Genomic DNA, 20,721 nt, shown 5'->3' on the forward strand with positions numbered 1-20,721 from the left:
AAGCAAGCTGAACTGGCATACTGATGAGCACTATACAGTCAATCTCCATGTCTGATTCTAAACCCTTATATTCAACCAATCACTGTTGGAAATATTTGAGAAAAACAACTGTCTGAACAATCACACACAGACTCTTCTACTGTCATGGTCCCCTAAACAATTCAGTAGAATAAACACTGACAGGGTATGTACATCATAGTACTTATAAGCAACCTAGAGAAAGTTTTAAGTATATGGAAAGATATATGGGGTATGTACAAATACCACATCATTTTACACAAGACTTGAGTATCCCTAGATTTCTGGTATCTGAAAGAGGTCCAGGAAGGAAATCCCCATGGATACAGAGGCACTAGAGACACTAGTCTTACAAACTGACTTGCTAACAAGCAAGAAGGTTCTCAATACCATATTGAAAGGTTCTCAATACCAATTGCATATCGGAGACATGCAATTCAAAACTACCAGATACCATTTCATATCTACTAGGTCAGCTGTGATTCAAAAAGACAGACAATAACAAGTGTTAGCAACACTGTAGAGAAAGTGGTGGAGGGATGTCCATCGAAAACTCACATGCTGCCAGGAGTTGGTGGTGCACGCCTTTAATCCCAGCACTCAGGAGGCAGAGGCAGGCAGATCTTTGTGAGTTCGAGGCCAGTCTGGTCTACAGAACAGGCTCCAAAACACAATACAGAGAAACCCTGTCTTGAAAAAAACCAAAAAAAGAAAGAAAGAAAGAAAGAAAGAAAGAAAGAAAGAAAGAAAGAAAGAAAGAAAGCTCACATGCCGATGTTCATGGCAGCATTATTTATACTGATCAAAAAGACACAACTCACAATACCCACCAGCTAATGAATAGGGGGAAAAAAAATCACTATATGGTATGTCCATACACTGGAATAGATGCTACACTGATACTTGCTGCAGGTGATAGATACATGGATAATCTTGGAAAGAGCTAAGTGAAAGAAGCCAATCACCAAAGACAACCCAAGATTCCATTTCTAAGCAATGTTGAAACCAGGCAAATCCACAGAGACAGCAGGTTAGTGGTTGCCTGGAGCCAAGAAAGGCAGGAATGGAGAGTGCACACTAAAAGACATAAATTTCCTTTTGGAATGATGAAAATGTTCTAAAATTGGATTGTACTGAAGATAATATAACACTTTGACACCAAAAGCTCTTGAACAGTAAGTTATAAATTAATGAACTATATAGTATATGATGTGTGCTTTAATAAAGCTATTTTTAAAGTATTCAAGACAAAACCCAGGGAAAAGCTTCCACTAAAACTTCCTAACATAATCAATCACCCACTCACAAAACCTCCAAGAGGACACCACTCATGGGCACAGTACACAGAAGAGACAGTACCTCCCAAGCTGCCACCATTTCTCCTAACTTAGGATGCATACTGTGTTTTCAAATGAACCAACAGAGCTTCCTCCACAGAACAGAGCACTCTTGCCCAAACAGTACCCCAGGCTGCTATCTGCACAATTCCCATGGGGAACTCGGGAATGAAATGAAGGGGATTTCAGGATGGGTCTGGGAAAGAAAAGGGGTCTAATAAGAACAAGAACCGGGGTCTATGGAGATCTGCCAGTCTCTGGAGACTCTTCAAGTATGGTGATGGCTGAAGGGACTCTAGGCAGCCTGGGCACAGCAAACACGGCTCTGGAAGGCCTTGCCCTTCTCCCCCAGACCCTCTGCCTTGCTAAAAACCATTAGATTGCATTCCCGAAGCTAGCCCCCAAGGTCTATTCTCTTATTTGGCCACTTCCTCCTCCTGAGGCTGACTACCAAAGTCCAGCTATCAAGGTATTTAAGTCCAGCAATCAGAAGCCCCCCTTTGGCTCACCTCATTAACTTGCCCAAATAAAATGAAAGATATTTCAATTGGTTTCCTAGCATGGAGTTTCCCCTTTTACTTTTATAAACTGCTACTTGCCAAAGAGCCACATGTCTCCCCTCTATCCCGAGGTAGTCCTTTGTCCCTCTAATACCCTTAGCCCTCTCCCTTGTTCCTTTTCCTCTCTCCCTTGTCCTCTATCTCCTGTCTTCGTCTCTTGTTCCCTACCTCTGGGGTAAATAAATCTCCTTTGTGTTGAGAACTTGGTCTTGGGGGTCCTGAGCCATCTTTTTGATGGCCATCCACAGTTTCTGCCACACTTTATAAATTATCATATTGGCCATGAGTTTCTTTTGTATAATTTCTATTTCAACAGAGTAACTGTCACTAAACAATTTATATACATGTGAAGGACCAATCCCATTCCTAAAGAGTCTAAGAATTCTAATGTGAATCCAGCTACGTATCATCATATAAGAGAACACATGAGAAATGGGCATACCTCCAAGAGCGTAGAGTAACTCCAAGGCTTGAACCATTGACTGTGCTGGCGGGGGCTGGAAAACATATGAAAATCCTCCTAAATTAGTTTCTTTGACAAGGAACTGAAAAATGTGACCACTCTGGTTCACTCTCACTCTATCACACCCCATCCTCCTAGTCTCCATGCTGTTGGTACCTTAAAATGTGCCTGTCACCTCTGTAGCATCCTTGGTGGTGCTTTCTTCACGACTTAACTGCTTTTCAAGCTGCTCTCCCTCATGCCTGCTCCATCAGCGGAGACAGCCCCCTACTTTAAAGCACCCCTTCACTACCCTCAGCTCCTCTCAGTCTTCTCCTGTACTGGGAGCTGCAAAGCCTGCAGAACAGGTAGAAAATTACTAACTTCTACTGCCCAGGCCTTGACGATGACCAGCTAGTAACAATGCAGAAAATGCTGATACTGCAAAGTGTAACAAGACTCACACTGTGCCCAACAGTGGGTGCTCTGACACCTCTTTCCTGCCCTCTAAAATCCTCGCTGAGCACCTCTGGGTGCCAGGCTTCAGTGGTCCCTTTTAGGGACTCGGTTCCTAGTAAGCCAGCCAACAAGATCAGCACCTTTCCAGACTGCTGCTCTCCTCTGAATCTGCAGAGCAACAACCGCACTGTAAGCATCTGAGTGATTTAACTCAATTCCACAGATGAGGAAAGTAACGATAAGAAAAGCATATTTGAACAAGGCTTCGCAGCACTTGATGCCAGGGTCAGAAACTAAACTGAGGTCTTTTAGCCATTGTTTGCAGAAGAACAAAATCAAGCCTTTAAAAGATCTAGTGATCGACTATATTGCCTTTACATCTCATTGGCTACACAAAGGAGAGCCAAGGAATCACTGTGTGCCAGCCCTGCAGCTGGTGAACCAAGCTTCCCTCAGCTACCACTGCATTTTTCAGAAGCAATGTACACACTAGCTCAGCATGAGTTTATGCATCTAGAGAGCTACTGTGAGAAAGTAACAGAACAGCAAAGCACCATGGTAGTGCATCTGGGTTCCTGTGGGCACAGCCTTGTCCTGTCTTCTCCTGCTCTGTCTCTTGCACTCACAGAAGCTCCAGGGATTACTTGGGATCACTACTCAATACCTCACTACTGTCACACTCTACAAAGAAGTCAATTCTTCTATAAGTGGGTAGATGACAATACTAATGAAAATTACTAACAAACATTAACAGATCAATAAGCTTTAAATTGTGTATGACATATAAAGTGACCAATAAACTTTAGAAAATCTACCCTATGAGAAACAACAAAAAGGATGGCTACAACATCTTTCCCACTCACCTGCCATTACATCTGTGCACCCAAGAGAGAACAGTGGGTGTAACAGGAGCACCCAGGCCAGGCTGCACATGTTGCTGAGACCCTAGCAGAGCCAGTCAGCCATGCATCAGGAGCCTACAGAAGGCCAATGATTCCGCTCCTGTAACTTGCCTCAGGAAATCATCAGAGATACCATGAGTCTCTCTGATGATTTGGGTCTTCCCAAAGCCTTGAATACTCTACAGCCAGGTCCAGTCACACTCTCTGGGTCTGGTGATAGCTCACACAGGAGGAATGGAGCTGAAGGCCCTTCCTTTGTCTCTCTCAGCACTGGTCAAGCTGCCCTATGACTGTTAACGATAAATCTTTCCGCCAAAAGCCGCTGAGCCCCACCGCCACATGTAAGCTTTATGCCAGCCGCCTGCCCGAGTTAGGCCCAAATGAATACACAGAAACTTGTATTAGTACAAAGCTGCTTGGCCAATGACTAGGATTCCTCATCTGTTAGCTCAGTCTCAATTATCATAAATCTATATATTTTATAAAACTTATCTTATTGGACGCCTTATTGGCGTTCCTCCTTGCTGGGATCACATCTTGCCACTGGAGCAGGAGGGAAAAAAAAGGGGGCGCTTCCTGTTTCTCATTTGCTTAAATATGAGTCTCCTTGCTATGTCACTTCCTGCCTGGATCATACTTCTCTACTACATTTCTTTGACTCCTAGTCCCGTCTTCTTGCTGTCTCATTGGCCAAACAGTATTTTATTTAACAATCAATAAGATAAACATACACAGAAGTACTTCCCCATCATCTCCTCTTTTCTGTCTAAATAAAAAGAAGGGTAACTTATCTTTTATAATAACTGAAGAAAACTATAACCATAACTATCTGTCTTCAACTCTATCAAAGACCACAGAAGGATAATATATAAACTCTAGAATTGACAGAGACTTCTTGCTACCTGGACAGTCACACAAAGTTCCTCTTTAATGTTGGGGCATCCATCTTTAGCCTATAGGCCACAGTGTGTCTAGCATACTTCTCTATTTTAACAGGAACCCTTCAGTACTGTCTTGTTTTGTAAGTTTAGTAGTTATTTTCTTGTGGGTCCTGTATGTCCAGTTTATACAGCAACAAACAGTCCAGGCAAGAGCAGTTTCTTGCCCAAATGGCTAATCTTGCCATGTTGAAAGCAAACTCCATAACAAGTTTCTTTGATGCCCATCCTCCTTTCTGACGTAATTGGTGTGCCAGGAGGAGTTGTGTCTCACTGCCAAGAAAAACCCTAAACCATTTAAATGCCATATCTCTGTAGGTCTTTGAAAGGTTTGAAGAATACCTAACCATCTCAAATACATCTCTGTAAATCTAGAAAACCTAACTAACCTAATTATAAGTTCTGACTATCATAGGCAATCATATAATCTTACTTAAACACAATACCTAAACAAGAGGAGACATATACATATCACAAAATTGACCTTAGAGTTGTATCAATAAATGAAAATCTATACCAATTCAAAGTATTCATTCCTATACTGACTTCAATCAAGTTGAGGATTTCAAGCGAGATCTTCTATCAAGAGAATCCCATCTAACATGGACTGGATACAATCCATTCAAGACTTTTACTACACTAATATTTTCTTCCTACAGGACCCCACATGACTATCATCGTCCCATTTCAGCCCCCTTCCCCCATTGTTGTCACTTAGGATAGTGTATATACCTAGTTAGGGATAGCTTCCTATTGTTTATGGTTGGGATTGGAAGGAGGTGTTCACGCTTCGATACCTCTCTCAGATGACTTTAGGGTTTAGTTAACATAGATAGTTAGGATGTGACATAAGCAGATTGTTGTATCTTCTTATATTTTACCTTTATGATTGTTAATTTTGGATACTTTACACTGTTAAGTTTTAATCCTCTTTTAGACTAAAAGGGGAATTGTAGGGGAAGCTGTAGCCACGCCTACTTAGGGGCTGGCTACAGGTGTGCCTTACCACACTTTCGAGGGCGTGGTCAGGATGACGTAGAGCGCTACTATGTTTTCTTTTTCGGTTTCTCTTTTGGGCTTGCGCTTGCGTACAGACTGCTGCCACGCCAGCTGGCTAGGTTGTTCTATAAGTAAGGCTTTTCCCTATTAAATACCCTTATATTTCTACCTGACTCCGTATTGGTAATTTCCCACTATATATGACTACTCACTCACTTGTCTCTCCCCCAGAAGAAAGGACAGGGGCTACAGAGGAAGAGGAACTCTGGCCCTCCTGGCCGCCAGTTTGTCCCACACTCTACACAGGACCAAGTGGCATATGGTGTCTTAGCTGACAGGGGAAGAAAGAAGATGGCATGCCCAACCAGTGTCTTCACACATACCACCATGAGCTCCCCAGCCGGAAGCATGACTTACAGACATGAAGTGGAACCTGAGGACATTGTCGATCCCTAGGGCTTTCAGCTGCAGGATGACGGGGGCCAAATTGCTGCGCTGCATCTCAGGGACAGTGGACTGAGGCAACTGGTCAAAGGCATCCTCTAAGAAGAGGAAATCAGAAATGGATCAAATGTGACACTCAGATGCCCCCATATGCCAGGAATCTTCCTGCTCCGCCTTGAGCAGAGCTCTGTGATTCTGGGACCAGATACACAACACTATGATACAAGCTGTTTACCATCCCACTTCAAAAATACATTGAAAACCTATTTGAATATACACCTTTACATATATATGTATATATGTATACATATGTAAATATACTTCTATTTATATTTATACATTTGTAGTTGAAAAAAAAAGCCCTTGAAAAAGCACGTTACTTTACTTCAGAGTGGTACTTTCCCAGTGTCTTTTTGTCAGCAGCATCATAAACAAGAGCAGCAAGCATCTGCATAGCCACTCCCAGGCCTAGTTACTGGTAATTCTGCTTAGGGCAGAGTATGTCAAGGAAGCAAGAACAGCACAAAAAAGCAAAGAACAATGTAAAATAAATCACCAAAACTGCCACCAGAATCTGACAAAAGACGTAACTACAAAGAGCAGAAATTGTACAACCTAGCTGTTAAATCAAGGAGCCAAATGCAGTGCCACACCCAGGATCCTGTACTTACATGTCCCACCGGAGCAAAAGGAGACCTCAAACAGGAGAAAGCACCCCAAGGCAGAGATGGGGGGAGAGGGGAAGAAAGGAAGTCAAGGGAGGACTAGGCCAAAGGGTGGGAGAAAAGAAAGCAAAAACTTGTTTTTTGTATATAATCAGAAAGCCCGTGGTTTATACACCAAATCCTCCCACACAGGCCAACACTGCAGATGCACGCCCTTCTTCAACACTAGCATTGCCCAGCCTCCATTTAGACCAGAAAGCTCTCGTTGACTAGAGAGGAAAATAAACTCCAGCAAAGTCTACTGGAGAAACACTATCAATAGAACTTCAGAAAGCTTTCTCTGAGAAAACAGACAACCAATATTCTAGACTGTGTGACATAAATTGCCAAATGTATGGGTCTAGCTGAAAGGTTCTAGATGGCAGAAAACAGTAGGAAAGGAAGTTCTTTAGTTTTAAGAACATTGTGGATACAGTAATGTTACCAGGACAACCACATTCCCCAAGAGCACCACTGGCCAAGGCAGAAACAAGTCATAAATGACAGGCTGGCCCTACTGAGAAGATGCTGGGGAAGCAGGTGTTGATGCTCAGAGATGACGATGTGATGGCACTCAGAATCTACAAAGGCCCCAGCCATAGGCAGTGCCCCCGGGGGTGTCAGAAGTAGGAGGGACCTGGATCAAGACCAGAAACCAGGCTCCACAAGTAGCAAATGCTCCTTGCATGGACCACTGGAGGCTCAGGAAGGAGGAGAGCAGAGAACAGAACAGGAGGGGAAAAGCCTCTATAGGGGCTGCCATGAGCATCAGGAGGATCTGCTGGGCAAAGACAGACAAGCCCAAGACATCAAAGGTATGAGTGTCGGAAGTGGGAAACAGGGTGTCTAAGAACCGAGTAGAGTAGAAGTGAGAACAGAGGAGCTGGAAAAGTCCTGGAAGGTTCTGGAAAACTAAATGATCTGAGTAAGGAACAGCTGCACACTCTGAAATCTCAGCTAAGAATCTTAAGGCTGGGCACTAACACAGCGGGTACTGCTCCTGGCCCTCCCAACCACACCCATGCTAAAACGGCTAGGGCTAAGGACTCGGTGACCTTTTACCCAAATCCACCTGCTGTGCTTTAATTCATGTCCTATCACATTATTTCTTTGATACATCAGATGCTGGTACCCATTTCCACTTTAAAAATATTTGAGTTGGAGCTGGAGAGATGGCTTAGTGGTTAAGAGCACTGGCTGTATTTGCAGAGGACCCAGGTTCAGTTCCCCAGAACCATGTGGCGGGTCAAGATCATGTGCAATTCCCATTCTAGAGATGTGTGACGCCCTCTTCTGACCTCCTCAGGCAGCAAACGCATACATGCATGCAGGCACATACATATTTACATACACACACACACACACACACACACACACACACACACACAGAGAGAGAGAGAGAGAGAGAGACAGAGACAGAGACAGAGAGACAGAGACAGACAGACAGACAGACAGACATGCAGGCAAATAACACAAAGTAAAATTACACCAAAGTAAAAGTGATAACTTGAACTGTTGAGAATGGTGGCACACACCTTTAAATCCTAGTACTTGTAAGGCAAAGGTAGGAGATCTGTGTCTGAGGCCAATCTGGGCTACACAGAGACCCTGCCTCAAAAACAAATAAATAAAAAAAGTTCCTTTAAAAGTCAAACACACAATTACTAATACCTATAACTCTGCGATTCCTGAAGGAATTAAAGGTTTCTCTGCATGTCCCAAGTCGGTGCACACACTTATACCCAGCACCACTAGGCCCTGCAGCCTAAGAGAAACAATGTAATAATGAATGGACAGTCTGTGTGTATGTGCATGAAGGGCTCTTAATCATCCCATTCCCTCTCCCTTGTGTTCAGAAACCAGTCTCCAGTGCCCCAGCCCCTCCATTTGGACAGCCTGGGCTGCCAGAGAGACCAGGCTCAAACACTGCCTGGGCTGTGAAGTACTCCCTGCCCCCAGCTCCCAGCAAGGGAGAATGCACCCTCTCTGCTTCAATGGCCCCCTTTCCTTACAGCCACTCATCACACAGGGCATGGTGATCTTCTCTTGGGTCTGCCTCTACCACCATACCACCCACAATGTAGCCACAGCCCATGGCTTACTGAGCCCTAGATCCCCAGGCCCTGATGACATACATGCTGAAAAAGAGGAGGGCCAGGTGGGCGCTCGAGGGTAGTGAGGTCCTGAGTTCCATACCCCACAGAAGAAAAGAGAAAGAGAGTCAGACATACATCAAGGACTGTGTAAGGATGATGGTAACAGGAAAAGAAAGATACAAGGCAGTGCTGAACCCTCAGATTCTTAGCAACGGCAGGTGGAACACAGACAGAGAAGGGAATTATTGGCTTGGAAATTCCATCTGCACACTAAGAAGGTGTGTGCAGTGGGGGTGGGGTGCCACTCCCAAGAAAAGAGACACAAAGAAACAGCAGCTCTGGAGCATTGTGGTCCCCGTGCCTCCCAGAGTAAGCAGGCTGAGAGCAAAGATTGTTAAGGACCAGGACTGTCTACCAGAACTTCACTGTGCCCTCAGAACCTAGCATGGCTTGTGATACAGAGTGAGCCAATGATCTGCTGTCCATCCATGATGAGTTCAGAACAACTCAACAAAGACAAACAGGGATCTGATGTGAGGTGCCACTGGATCCAGGAGGCACAGCACATTGCACAGGGCAGAAGTAAGGAAGACAGCGCTTGATGCACACATCCTGTGCTTGGGTCTGACACGAGGCCCAACACTAGGTCAGAACAGAGGTATCAGGCAGATGGTGGGCCACTGAGTCAGCCTCGGCCAATGGGGAGGCCTGGCAAAGAAGGAAAGAAGCATCGGGGACCCTGGGAGGGGGAGCTGGATTTTGTAGTTAATTTCTGCCATGAGGGACAAATGTCTCCCCTGTGATCCAAGGCCCAGGCTACTATCAGAAAATCCAAAGTTGCTAAGAAACACCATACACACCTGTATAAAGGCGATAACACTTTCCCGAGCGGTTGCGCCCACCACGCCCTGCCCTCTGGTTGGCAGACGCCTGAGACACTGGTACCACCACCAAGCATTCAATAGCTGTCCTGGGGTTGTAGGCTCGAAGCTTCATAAAGCCACAGTCAATCACATACACAATGCCACTGATTGTGATGGAAGTTTCTGCCACATTGGTGGCCACGATCACCTACGGAAAAGAGAAAAAAGGCTAGCTGGTTCCTTCAAATTTAAATAAGCTTAAAGGTCCTAAGATATTTTGATATTTCAAACATTATGCTGCCTGGGAGGAGTTAAAGAGTCATGACACTGGGTAGAAATGTCCCATTTCTACAACCATACACAGCTTCCTCAAGCTCCTGAGCCTTCCTTCCTTATCCACATAGTGGGACCACCGCCTCCTCCAGGGTTGTCGAGGGGAGAAGATCCAAACATAAAGGGATTAGAACCTAACACTGAGCACATGGTAAGTTCTTAATGCCTGTTTCCTCTCTTGCACAACCAAACAGCCATCTTGTACAAACCCTCACAGCACACTACCTACTATGGATTTTAGACCTACTGAATAGAAACAGCATCTACTTGTTCACGTCACTATCTCTAAGGTTCCGTCTGCATTTGACCAAGCACTGTTAAGGTGCAAGGAATGTACACTAGAGGAGACAAAGCCCTGCGCTCCAGAGTTCAAGCTCTAGTGCGCCTACGGTGGAAGCACCTCTAACAGGCAGATAACTTCAGAGAGCAGCAGGCACTGGAGAGAGCACAACAGATAACAGTAATGCTGTGCTCATATACCTACATCGTATATATCACACATTATATATTGTAACAAAGTTTCCCCTTTACATTGCCATCCAGAGAAAACAACCCAGAAAGATGAATGTGAGCTGAGACCAACTAACAGAAACTGGCCAGCCCTACAGACACCAGAGAGAAGTGCCACAGGAAGGAGATACTGACAACACAGCCACTCTGCAAGGAGCTTGGGGCCAGTGGGGGCCCAGCTAGTGTGCAGCAGTCTTTGGCTACAGTGCATACCTGCCACCTGTCCCTTCCGTGTTTGACGCAGCTGGGGACACAACTTTTTTCAAGCACTTCACATTTTATAAAAATTCCTATTTTTATATAGTAGAGGGTTGCAATTTTATACTATAAGGCCTGCTATCTAAAAGCTACTGCTGAGACAGGTGAGCTGGCGCTGTGGGTAAGGGTACCCGCTGTCAAACCTGAAGACCTGAGTTCAATCCCCGAGGCCCACATGGTGGACGAAAAGAACTGACTCCCATAAGTACACTCTGACCTCCACATGTGCACAGTGCACATACGTGCCCTGCCCCCACCCCACATAAATGAATGTTAAAGAATGTAATAAAAACATTTAACTACAGAAACCCCAGCCTGTAGACTGGCCAACTGCAGTTCGCGTGTGACTGGGCAGGTTCAGTCTGTTCCATGCCAAATGGTCTGAAGCCGGGAGCCGGTCCTGAGACCCAGCCCATCCTCACCTACTTCATGCGCCACCTGCCGCAGACTCCACATCTAGGGAAGGAGAACCGAGAAAGGAGGGGCAGAAAGCAGGCTCCTGGTCCCTGCCATCCAATGCTTCTCACCACCACACCCAGCCTCAACCTAATTTCAAGGCTAAATATTTAATTGATGTAAATTTGGCTCTAAAGGCAAACTGGATTAGGAACCACTGCTAGTAACTTTATCTACTTCTGACTGACCACAATCCACCATGACCGTTTCTGAGGCTAAGGTAATAACGTGTTAAGAAAAATATTAGGCAGACCAAGAAAAGCTCCAGGAAGTGAGCTGCTCTGGTAATTGCCGTCACAGTGGCCCTTGTCTGGGCAGGATTAAAAACCCTCACAGCACACTATCTACTGTGGACTTTTAGACCTACTGTATAGGCACATGGATTCAGATTAGAGAGAAAAGCCCTGCTTAGCAAAGTTGACTTCAATTTTAAAAAAACAGGCGGGGAGCTGGAGAGATGGCTCATCTGTTAAGAGTACTGACAGCTCTTCCAAAGGACCCAGGTTCAATTCCCAGTACCCACCAGGCAGCTCACAACTGCCTGTAACTCGAAGATCTCACACCCTCACACAGCCATACATGCAGACAAAACACCAATGTACATAAAATAAAAATAAATTATAAAAATAAAACAGGGTCTGTGGAGATGGCTCAGAAAGTAAAGTGCTGGCTGGATGAGTATGAGGCCCTGAGTCTCCAGAACCCACACAAAGCCTGGTAGGGTAGTATATGTCTGTAATCCCAGAACTCATACAGTAAGAGGAGGAAGACAGAGAAGAATCCTAGCATCTGTGGGTCACCTAGGCTGGCAGACACAGCAGCAAGCAACAGAGAGCCTGTATTAATCAAGGTTGTCCTCTGACCTCAACATATGTACTGTGGCATAAACTTACAAACATGAATGCTCACACATGTGTGCCAATGCACGCATGCGTGCACATACACACACGAACACACATTAATACATACATATACCAAAAACAACTTAGCAGTACATGACAAAGAGGAAACAATGTGATTACAAATGGCTGCAAGCACCACTGATCAGTAGGAGTCTCACCTTTCTGACGCTGTGTGACACCCTTTCAAACACCTTCATCTGCTCAAAGGAAGGCAGTCCCGCATACATGGGGAGAACCCGGAGGTGTTTCTTCATCCCAGTGCGAGCCAGCGCCCGCGCCTGCTCGATCAGCATAGATACAACAGTTTCTACTTCTTCCTAAACACAGAACCAGAAACCAAAGAAGCTGGTTATGCTATGTGGCACACGGGCTTTAACTCTGGTTACCGTCAGCAACTGCTGTGCTGCCAGGTCCCACTAAGGATGACATTAAACCAAATAACAGTATCAAAGGAGTGAAATTTGTAACTGTACAATTAATTAGTCAAACAAAACATTTTAGAGTTAATAGACGGGCTCCAATAAATAAAAACAATGAGGAACCGGAGAGACAGCTCAGTAGTAAAGCCCGTACTGCTCTTGGGGAGGACCGGAATTCGGTTTCCATCACCCACGTCACGCTGCTTACTCTGCCTGTGACTCCAGCTCCAGGGTATCCAATGCCCTCTTCAGACCTTCACACAGGCATCTGCACTCACTGCTCACAGATATACACAGACACATAATTCTTAAGTGACAATTTTTTTACACAGTTTTTATGGAGGGAGGCAAACAGAGCACACCATGTGTATGGGCATGCGAAGCATTCTATGCACATGGACAAGCTGTGGCCTATAAAGTCATAGCAAGCATTCCTGAGAAAGGATGGCTAACGATGGGAAACGCTTGCAGTGGAAAAGGAAGGCTGCAGCTGGAGATAGTTCTGAGCAAAGCTTCCGACTTATCCAGTTGTTTTCCATGTGGTCATTGGCTACCTGGAGAATGAGCTGGAAAGATGTCCAAATTAAAGGGCCCACCCCTAACGCCACTTGTCAAAGGGTACCCAACTTTATGGCCACAGGTTGGGACTGCAACATGCACAAAGCACAGTGTACCTACTGCAACACCCACACTGGCAAACAAAACAGCCCATTTGATGTAAAACCTAATTTTTTCTGAAATCTGCTAATACATTTAAAATGTCACAGCGGCGAGATGGTTCAGAGGTTAAGAGCACTTTCAGAGGACTTGGATCCAGTTCCCACCTCAGACAGATCACAACCACCTGTAACTCCCCATTCCAATAGATCTGACACCCTCTTATATCCTCACATGGTGTATATACATACACAAAGTCTCATACATACACACATAAAATAAAATTAAAATTAAAAAAATGCAATTAACACTCTGTGGACAGAATAGGGAGGAGCTAATGACATCCTGACAATCTAGATGGTAGACAATGACATCAAACCAACAATTTCTTAATGAAATTTAGCAACCATAAAATGAAATTAAACATGGCATGAAGAGGGTGGAGATGACGCAGTAACTAAAAGCACTGGCTGCTCTTCCAGAGGACCTAGGCTTAATTCCCAGCATCCACATGGCAGCTTACAACCATCTGTAACTCCAATTCTGGGGCACCTGATACCATTTTCTGACCTACTCAGACACCAAGCATGCAGGCAAAACACCCATTAACATTTAAAAAGGAAAAGAAGAAAGAGAAGAAAAGAAACAAATGGCTAAGAACAGGGCTCTATGTAATGTTGGTATTGCCTTAACTTGTCCATGCAGAAAGACCGGGTGGAGTTACCTGGCCAGTAAGGAAGGCTAGTATATCTCCATCTCCCTCTGTCTGATGAATTTTCACCACAGTGTCCACAGTTGCCTTGATATAATCTGGAACAGGACTGGAAAAAAAACATGAGGAAAAAGATCATCACTGGAAGGAGCTCATTAATCACAGATCCAATTACACTAATAACCTGGCAGCCAAACCTCATCAGGGTCAGTTTGGGCCAGCCCAGCAGGTAATTAACATATGGACAAGTAAAATAAATGTACACTCCTTGTTTTTCAAGTGCAGCAATCAACAACTGAGGGTGTATCTCAACGGTACAGCACTTGCCTAACATCTGTAAGGTCCTAGGTTTAATCCCCAGCACAAGAAAGGAAAACATTAAATGCCGCACTTCTATACATATTTACATGTAAACAATGGTTTTTAGCTATATTTGCTAATAAATAAAAAATATTCTGGAAGGTAGAATATTCTGGAAGCTGGACCAGCATCACTGCTGAATTTAGTCTTGACTCTCCTGTGCAAATTTACATGCATCTGTGGCCATTAGCTCAGCTGGAGATTAATGCAGGAAGAGGCTGGCAGGAGGTGCATGTGAATTATTTATCTTCCACTTGCAAAGATGCCAAGTCACAAAAAACCAAGGGCTTCAGCCTCAGTGCAGAAGCCCAAATGTCCAAGTTAGGGTTTCCATTGCTGTGATAAAACACCATGACAAAAGCAAGCTGGGGAGGAAAGGGTTGATTTGCTTATACTTCCTATCACTGTTCATCGTGGAAGAAGTCTGGACAGGAATCACACAGGGCAGGAACCTGGAAGCAGGAGCTGATGCAGAGGACTTGAGGGGTGATGCTTGCTTACTTCTCCTCATGGCTTGCTCAGCCTTTCTTACAGAATCCAGGACCACCAGCCCAGGGTGGTCTCACTCACAATGGGCCTGGGTCCTCCCACATCAATTACTGATTAAGAAAATGCCCAAAGGTTTGCCTACAGTCTGAGCTTAGGGAGGCATTTTCTCTACTGAGGCTCCCCTCTCTCTGATGACTCTAGCTGTGTCAAATTGACATAAACCAGTGAGCACAACATGCCCATCTTCTCCTGGCTGGAACCCATGGGCTGAGTGAATGGAAATGGCAAACATTTCCTCCAGCTGGAAGGACTCAAAGATGGAGGTTACAACTCTCTGGATTTATCAGGCACCAAAACAGGCCAAAACAGTAACTGGGTACAGCAATTAGGATGGCCCCTTCTTACTAGGGATTTCTCCCAAAAGTGTAGGCCTTCTTGCTAAGGATGTAGGCAACCAAAACATGGGACTCAGCAGTGCTTCCCTTACTGATGGAACCCTAGAAAGCCCAGTTCAGAAAACTGCCACACCACCTCCAAACAGCCTACTACTAGTTTACCCTCTCCAGCTGAGCTAACGGCCACAGATGCATGTAAGTTTGCAGACGAGAGTCACATTCTCAATTAGCAGAGATGCTAGTCCAGCTTCCAGAGCGTTCTATGGCTAACTCCATACCCCTCCCCACACTGCAGGGATATAACATTGCCTATTATTCTGCATGACAAGTGAGGTCCCATATCACCAGGAATCAAGCATTACCAAACCTTTGTAGGTAAAATATATCCACTGGAAATGTCCGCCCTTCTACTGTAAGGGTCACACAGGTGTCCCTGGCTGGGTCACTGGTTTCATTCTGGTTAAAGAAATCCCGAAATTTCTAAAAATAAATAAATACATAAATATTATTCACATTTATCTCAAAAAAGAGGATGGTTTACAGTAATCCATAGAAATAAAACATAAAACTGGCAGAGGTATGTGGATAGTAGGAATTAGACACATACAATGAAGATTACAAAGATTACACATGGCAGAATATTTTATTTTAGAGACAGGATCCCATGTTCAGCTAGCCTCAAACTCAGGACATAGCTGAAGCTGGCCTTGAACTCCTGATCCTCCTGCTCCACTTCTTGAGTGCTGGGATTATGTATGTACTATCACATCATACAAAGCAATTTTCTAAATTTATAATTTTCTTTCTTTCCCCTTACAGCTCCACCAGGCCATTTCCCAGTGGACCGGCTTTAGTTTATTGAAACAGGGTCTTGATACTCAGGTCAGACAAACCTGAAACTCTATGTAGCCCAGGCTGGACTCAAACTCAGGATCCTCCTGCCCCTGCCTCCGGAATGCTGAGATCACAGGCATGTTTCACCACTTCTAGCTAAATTTACTTTTCGCTTACTGAAACTGCAGGGGAAATTTCAGTGATAGATTCTAAAGCTGCCATGTAGCTATGGCATTACTTTATTCCCACCCCCTGTGTTCTATTTAGCTGAAAATGAGGTGTGACTCAGTTTGGTTCAGGTTAAACCAGGCTGTGAACAGCTCTAATCTGGAGAGCACACATCTGATGGCACAAGGTTGTCAATTCATAAAGGGTTCCCTCTTGCATAGTAGGTGTGTCTCTGATACAAATTTACTGTAACTTCCCAATGGATTTCAGGCCATCTGATATCATGAACAGTGCTCCTCCTCTATGTGTGCACATGCATGCTGACACAGGACAGAAGATGGGGCCAGAACATCCTTGGGCCTCCAGATCAAAATGCTAAGTAAGCCACACCCTGTCTTGCCCACTCCACAGAAGTGGTTCTCACTCAGGCCTCCTCAGCCCACTAACACCCTCTTCCTCTCACTTAAGAATACACACACTACACCCACTCGGAGCTGTATCTACCCACCCCACATCCTACTCCAGGAGACTCCATATCTGCTGTCTCCCTTCAACACTCCCCTCAGGGATGTTCAGGCAAGGAAAAGAGGGAGGGATGAATAGCCTGTAGCTCACCCTGGGCCCAGGTGAGTAAAGTTCCAGCATGCCCTACATTCAAACACCCACCAACCAATAACAGATCTAGGCTCTGCCTTCCAATTCACAAGATTTCAGGAAATTATCTCCGTCACCTACTACCAACAGAACTGAATGAGGCAATGGTTTCCAGTCTCTATGCTCAGGGATCTCTAAGCAAGAGGGAGAGGAAAAGGTTGTATAGACCAGAGGATCAGGAAGTGTTCTGTAAGACTGTGTCTCCTAGTAATATCAGAAGCTACACCTACAGTCTCACCAACATGACCCTAAACATGAGCTGACCAAGGACAACAGACATGCTAACACAGACAAGGAAAGACCAGGAGACCTCAACTCTACACAAAGAACTACAGGCAACTAAAGAATGCTGAGAGAGGAACAAATAAACTCTTCTTTAGGGAAAAACACACTGACTGGTTTTCTCATACCAAAGGGTCAGCCCTGGAAACATACATACAAGAAATAGTATAGAGACTAAGCAGGTTATATTTAGGAATATGTGTGCATATACACAGATGCAAGTAATAATTAATGAAAAACAGAAGTAATGAATTTGGAAGAGAATGAGGGTATACGGGAAGGTTAAGAGAAAGAAGGGGAAGGGGGAAATAAATGACAGAAGCATATTATAATATCAAAAAGAAAAGACTATGCAACATAGCAAGCAGTGAGCAGTTCATAGTTTCCAATTAGCAATGAGCCCAAGCAGGGAGGGTGACGACTTAGACATTATACTTTTCACCACAACTAAGCCAGTTTAGGTCAATTTTTCAGCTTATAATTTCTGAGAGAGAAAGAAAGGAGGAAAAGACAACAGAGATGATCTGAGCAACTAGCCCACAAAGGGGAGAACCAGAGGTGAGTCAGACTCCTGTAATGGTTACTTTGACATGCTCTACTGTCACTTGGGAAGAAAGATTCTCGAGTGACTGTCTAGATCAGGTCAGCCTGTGGGCATGTCTGTCAGGAGGGGAGGGAGGATCTTGATTATATTAATTGATGTAAGAAGACACAAGCCCATCATGGGCAGCATCATTACAACTGTACTACAAGCGGGAAAAAGGTAGTGCCAGAGAGAAGGCTCACAGGTTAAGGGCACCGGCTTACATGGGTTAAGAGGACCAGAGTTTAATTCCCAGCACCCATATGGCAGCTCACAACCAACTCTATCTCCAGTCCCAGGGAATCTGATGCCCTCTCCTGGCTTCCATGGACACTGAACACACATGGTGCAGAGACATACATGCAGGCATAATACTCATATGCATACAAGTAAAGGTTTTTACGCCTTTAATCCCAGCACTTGGGAGGCAAAAGCAGGCAGATCTCTGTGAACTAAAATAAACACTTTAATTCTAGGTTGCTTTTCATTAGGATATGTTACCACAGCATCAGAAATGAAATTAAAACGCATCCAGAAAACATTCCAGCAGACATCATGGTGACATAGATGACAGCTAATGCAAGAGGACAATCATGGGTTCAAACCCAGAGGTAATCATGGGCCACCAGAAGCCAAGAGCTTCAACAGCTTGTGAAGAAACTATCCTGGGTACACAGGCAGGCACCTCTCACCAAGTCAGACTGCATTCCTCCTCTCATAGGGAGACAGAGAAACAAGCCAGGTACCAGACCTTCACACCTCACCTGGAATACAGAGCTGGCCTCCTGACTGGCATTTCCCTAACTACTCCCTGTGTCTTTACACAAAAATGATCTTCCTGAGTCCCCAAAATGGGCAAATCACTGCCCTACCTACTACACAGTGTAAGGCAAGAGGGTAAAATCATGAGTAAGACAGCATCTCAATCTTCAAGGATTTAAGCCATTCCTGAACCTTCATCTAAAATCAGTGCAACTGAAACACACACAAAGCAGTACAAGAGGATAAAGCAGCAGGGGTGAGGCTTTAGAGGAAGGTCCTCAGAGGAGGTGAGGTTCTCCTGGACCATAGTAAGATGCTGGCAGAGCCATAGGGATATCTGGGGGAAAAAAAAAAAATACCAGACTAGGAAAACCCTACTTCATTCCAAGGAGAAGTCTGATTCTCCCAGAAGAACAGAAAGGGACTAGTAAGGCTGGTATACAGAGAACACTAGACAGAGTGGAAAGGAGATGAAGTCAGAGCAGCAGCTGAGGATGGAGCATCCCTGAGAATGGGGCAGCTTGTGGGGCCTGGCAGGCAGAGTTCTGGCAGCATCCAGCATTCACAGTTCCTTGTGGCTCACATATAGTCAGGGAGCCCCGTTCCACCTTTGCCCATGAAGAAAGGGTCATGTTATCTCAAACGCTACTAAAATGCCACCTCCTTGGTGACAAGTTCTTGACACTGCCAGCTGGTTGGACAAAAGGGCAGTCTTCTAGGTTACCTCAACACATTCAACACCTGTTTATGTGCCTCCTAGCCTGGACTCAGGGGTTATATGGATCACCTGTAGCTATCAGGAGCCTTAGCATATCGAATATATAAACAGCAAGTGGCAAAAGAACGAGATCAATTGAACTGTTTTTTTTTTTTAAATATTAGTCATCAAGAAAGTAAATAAGCCATATAAAAGCATAAGACCAAAGAGATGGCTCAGTGAGTTTAGATGCCTACTGCCAAGCGTGATAACCTTGATCCCGGGGACCCACATGGTGGAAAGACAGAACTGATTCCTCCAAGTTGTTCCGACCTCTACCAAGGCATGTATGTCCCCCACCACAATCCAAAAAAAAATTTTTAATTAAAAAAGAAAAAAACCACTTAACATGAAAACTACCACATTACAGGAAAAACTTCAATTGCACCAAAAACATTAAAATAAGTGTATAATTTTCATAAATAAATTAAAGAAATACAACCTCACATTGAAAAGTAACTTTTAAAAACCTTCCTGTTGGGAGAAGGACAGCAGAGACAGAGGCAAGGCAAGTGGGTGAGCATCAACGCCCTTGGTTAATTCCAAGCTGATTTCTAGTCACAGTGAGAAGGAGATTCGTGTGACATCCAGGGCACCAGACGGCCCCATGATGTGACATCCAGGGCACCAGACAGCCCCAAAACAGGCAGTCACTCTTCCAAAGACATGTTTTGGTTGGAGGCTTGTTCCCAAGGACGTCTGACAATTCCAGTGTTTACACAAAGAGGGAGGAGAGAGATGCCCTTACCTCTGCATCCAGAGTGGCTGAGGCAACAATCAAGCGAAGATCCCCTCGCTTTTTCTGAATCTGAAAAAGAAGGCATCAGGAGATAATGGTGACAGTAGGACAATGTCTAATTCCTAGACATGATGGCTCAGGCCTGTGAATTCTAGCCAGCAGGAGACGGGGGCAAGAGGATCACAAGTTTAAGACCAGCCTGGGCTACACAGCAAAATCCTGTCTCAAAACAAAGAGGAGGCCTACCAGTGAGACAAGAATGCTACAAACAACCACTGTTGGTGTCACAAATCACTGTGAGGTAGACCATTCTTCCTGATTTTGAAAATGTACAGAATTTTTTAAATTATGACCCAATAAAAACTTTATACAAAATATAAATGGAATTTAAAATTTTTAATCCTAACCCTACCCCGCTTCTAAGCCTAAATTTAAGGACTGAATTTGAAATTACTAAAAACAAATACTTTTCCTTACATGTGGGATTTGTTGGGGGTAGCATAAATTTATGTATTCATAGTGAGAAGTATGAAAAAGTACATTAAAATCAAGAAATAACAAATGGTGATGCTGAGATAGCAATATGGGCACTGATCTGTATTCAAAGAAATGTGGTCACTGGGTATAGCACATCTGCCATACTCAGGAGAGGCTGTGGGAGGCTCCTCAGCCCTGGCAAAGCCTGGAGA

The 20,721-nt window shown here is 44.5% G+C and overlaps 1 protein-coding gene across 5 annotated transcripts in view; it reads right to left on the reverse strand.

Annotated features, from left to right (window-relative positions):
• Nucleotides 1–20,721, reverse strand: part of Dhx35 (DEAH-box helicase 35) — a 64,081-nt gene that overhangs the window by 16,475 nt on the left and 26,885 nt on the right. For 4 of the 5 annotated variants that reach the window (XM_027421232.2, XM_027421233.2, XM_027421231.2 and 1 more), the window contains 7 exons: nucleotides 20,042–20,101; nucleotides 15,621–15,733; nucleotides 14,022–14,118; nucleotides 12,380–12,538; nucleotides 9,760–9,970; nucleotides 6,073–6,197; nucleotides 2,358–2,412 (listed from right to left, as the gene is read on the reverse strand). In XM_027421232.2, the coding sequence (XP_027277033.1) occupies nucleotides 2,358–2,412; nucleotides 6,073–6,197; nucleotides 9,760–9,970; nucleotides 12,380–12,538; nucleotides 14,022–14,118; nucleotides 15,621–15,733; nucleotides 20,042–20,101 (820 nt within the window). The remainder of the gene's footprint in view (nucleotides 1–2,357; nucleotides 2,413–6,072; nucleotides 6,198–9,759; nucleotides 9,971–12,379; nucleotides 12,539–14,021; nucleotides 14,119–15,620; nucleotides 15,734–20,041; nucleotides 20,102–20,721) is intronic. The other variant, XM_027421234.2, reaches the window with a different exon arrangement.

Source organism: Cricetulus griseus, chromosome 6, assembly GCF_003668045.3.
Source record: "Cricetulus griseus strain 17A/GY chromosome 6, alternate assembly CriGri-PICRH-1.0, whole genome shotgun sequence".
NCBI lineage: Eukaryota > Metazoa > Chordata > Mammalia > Rodentia > Cricetidae > Cricetulus > Cricetulus griseus.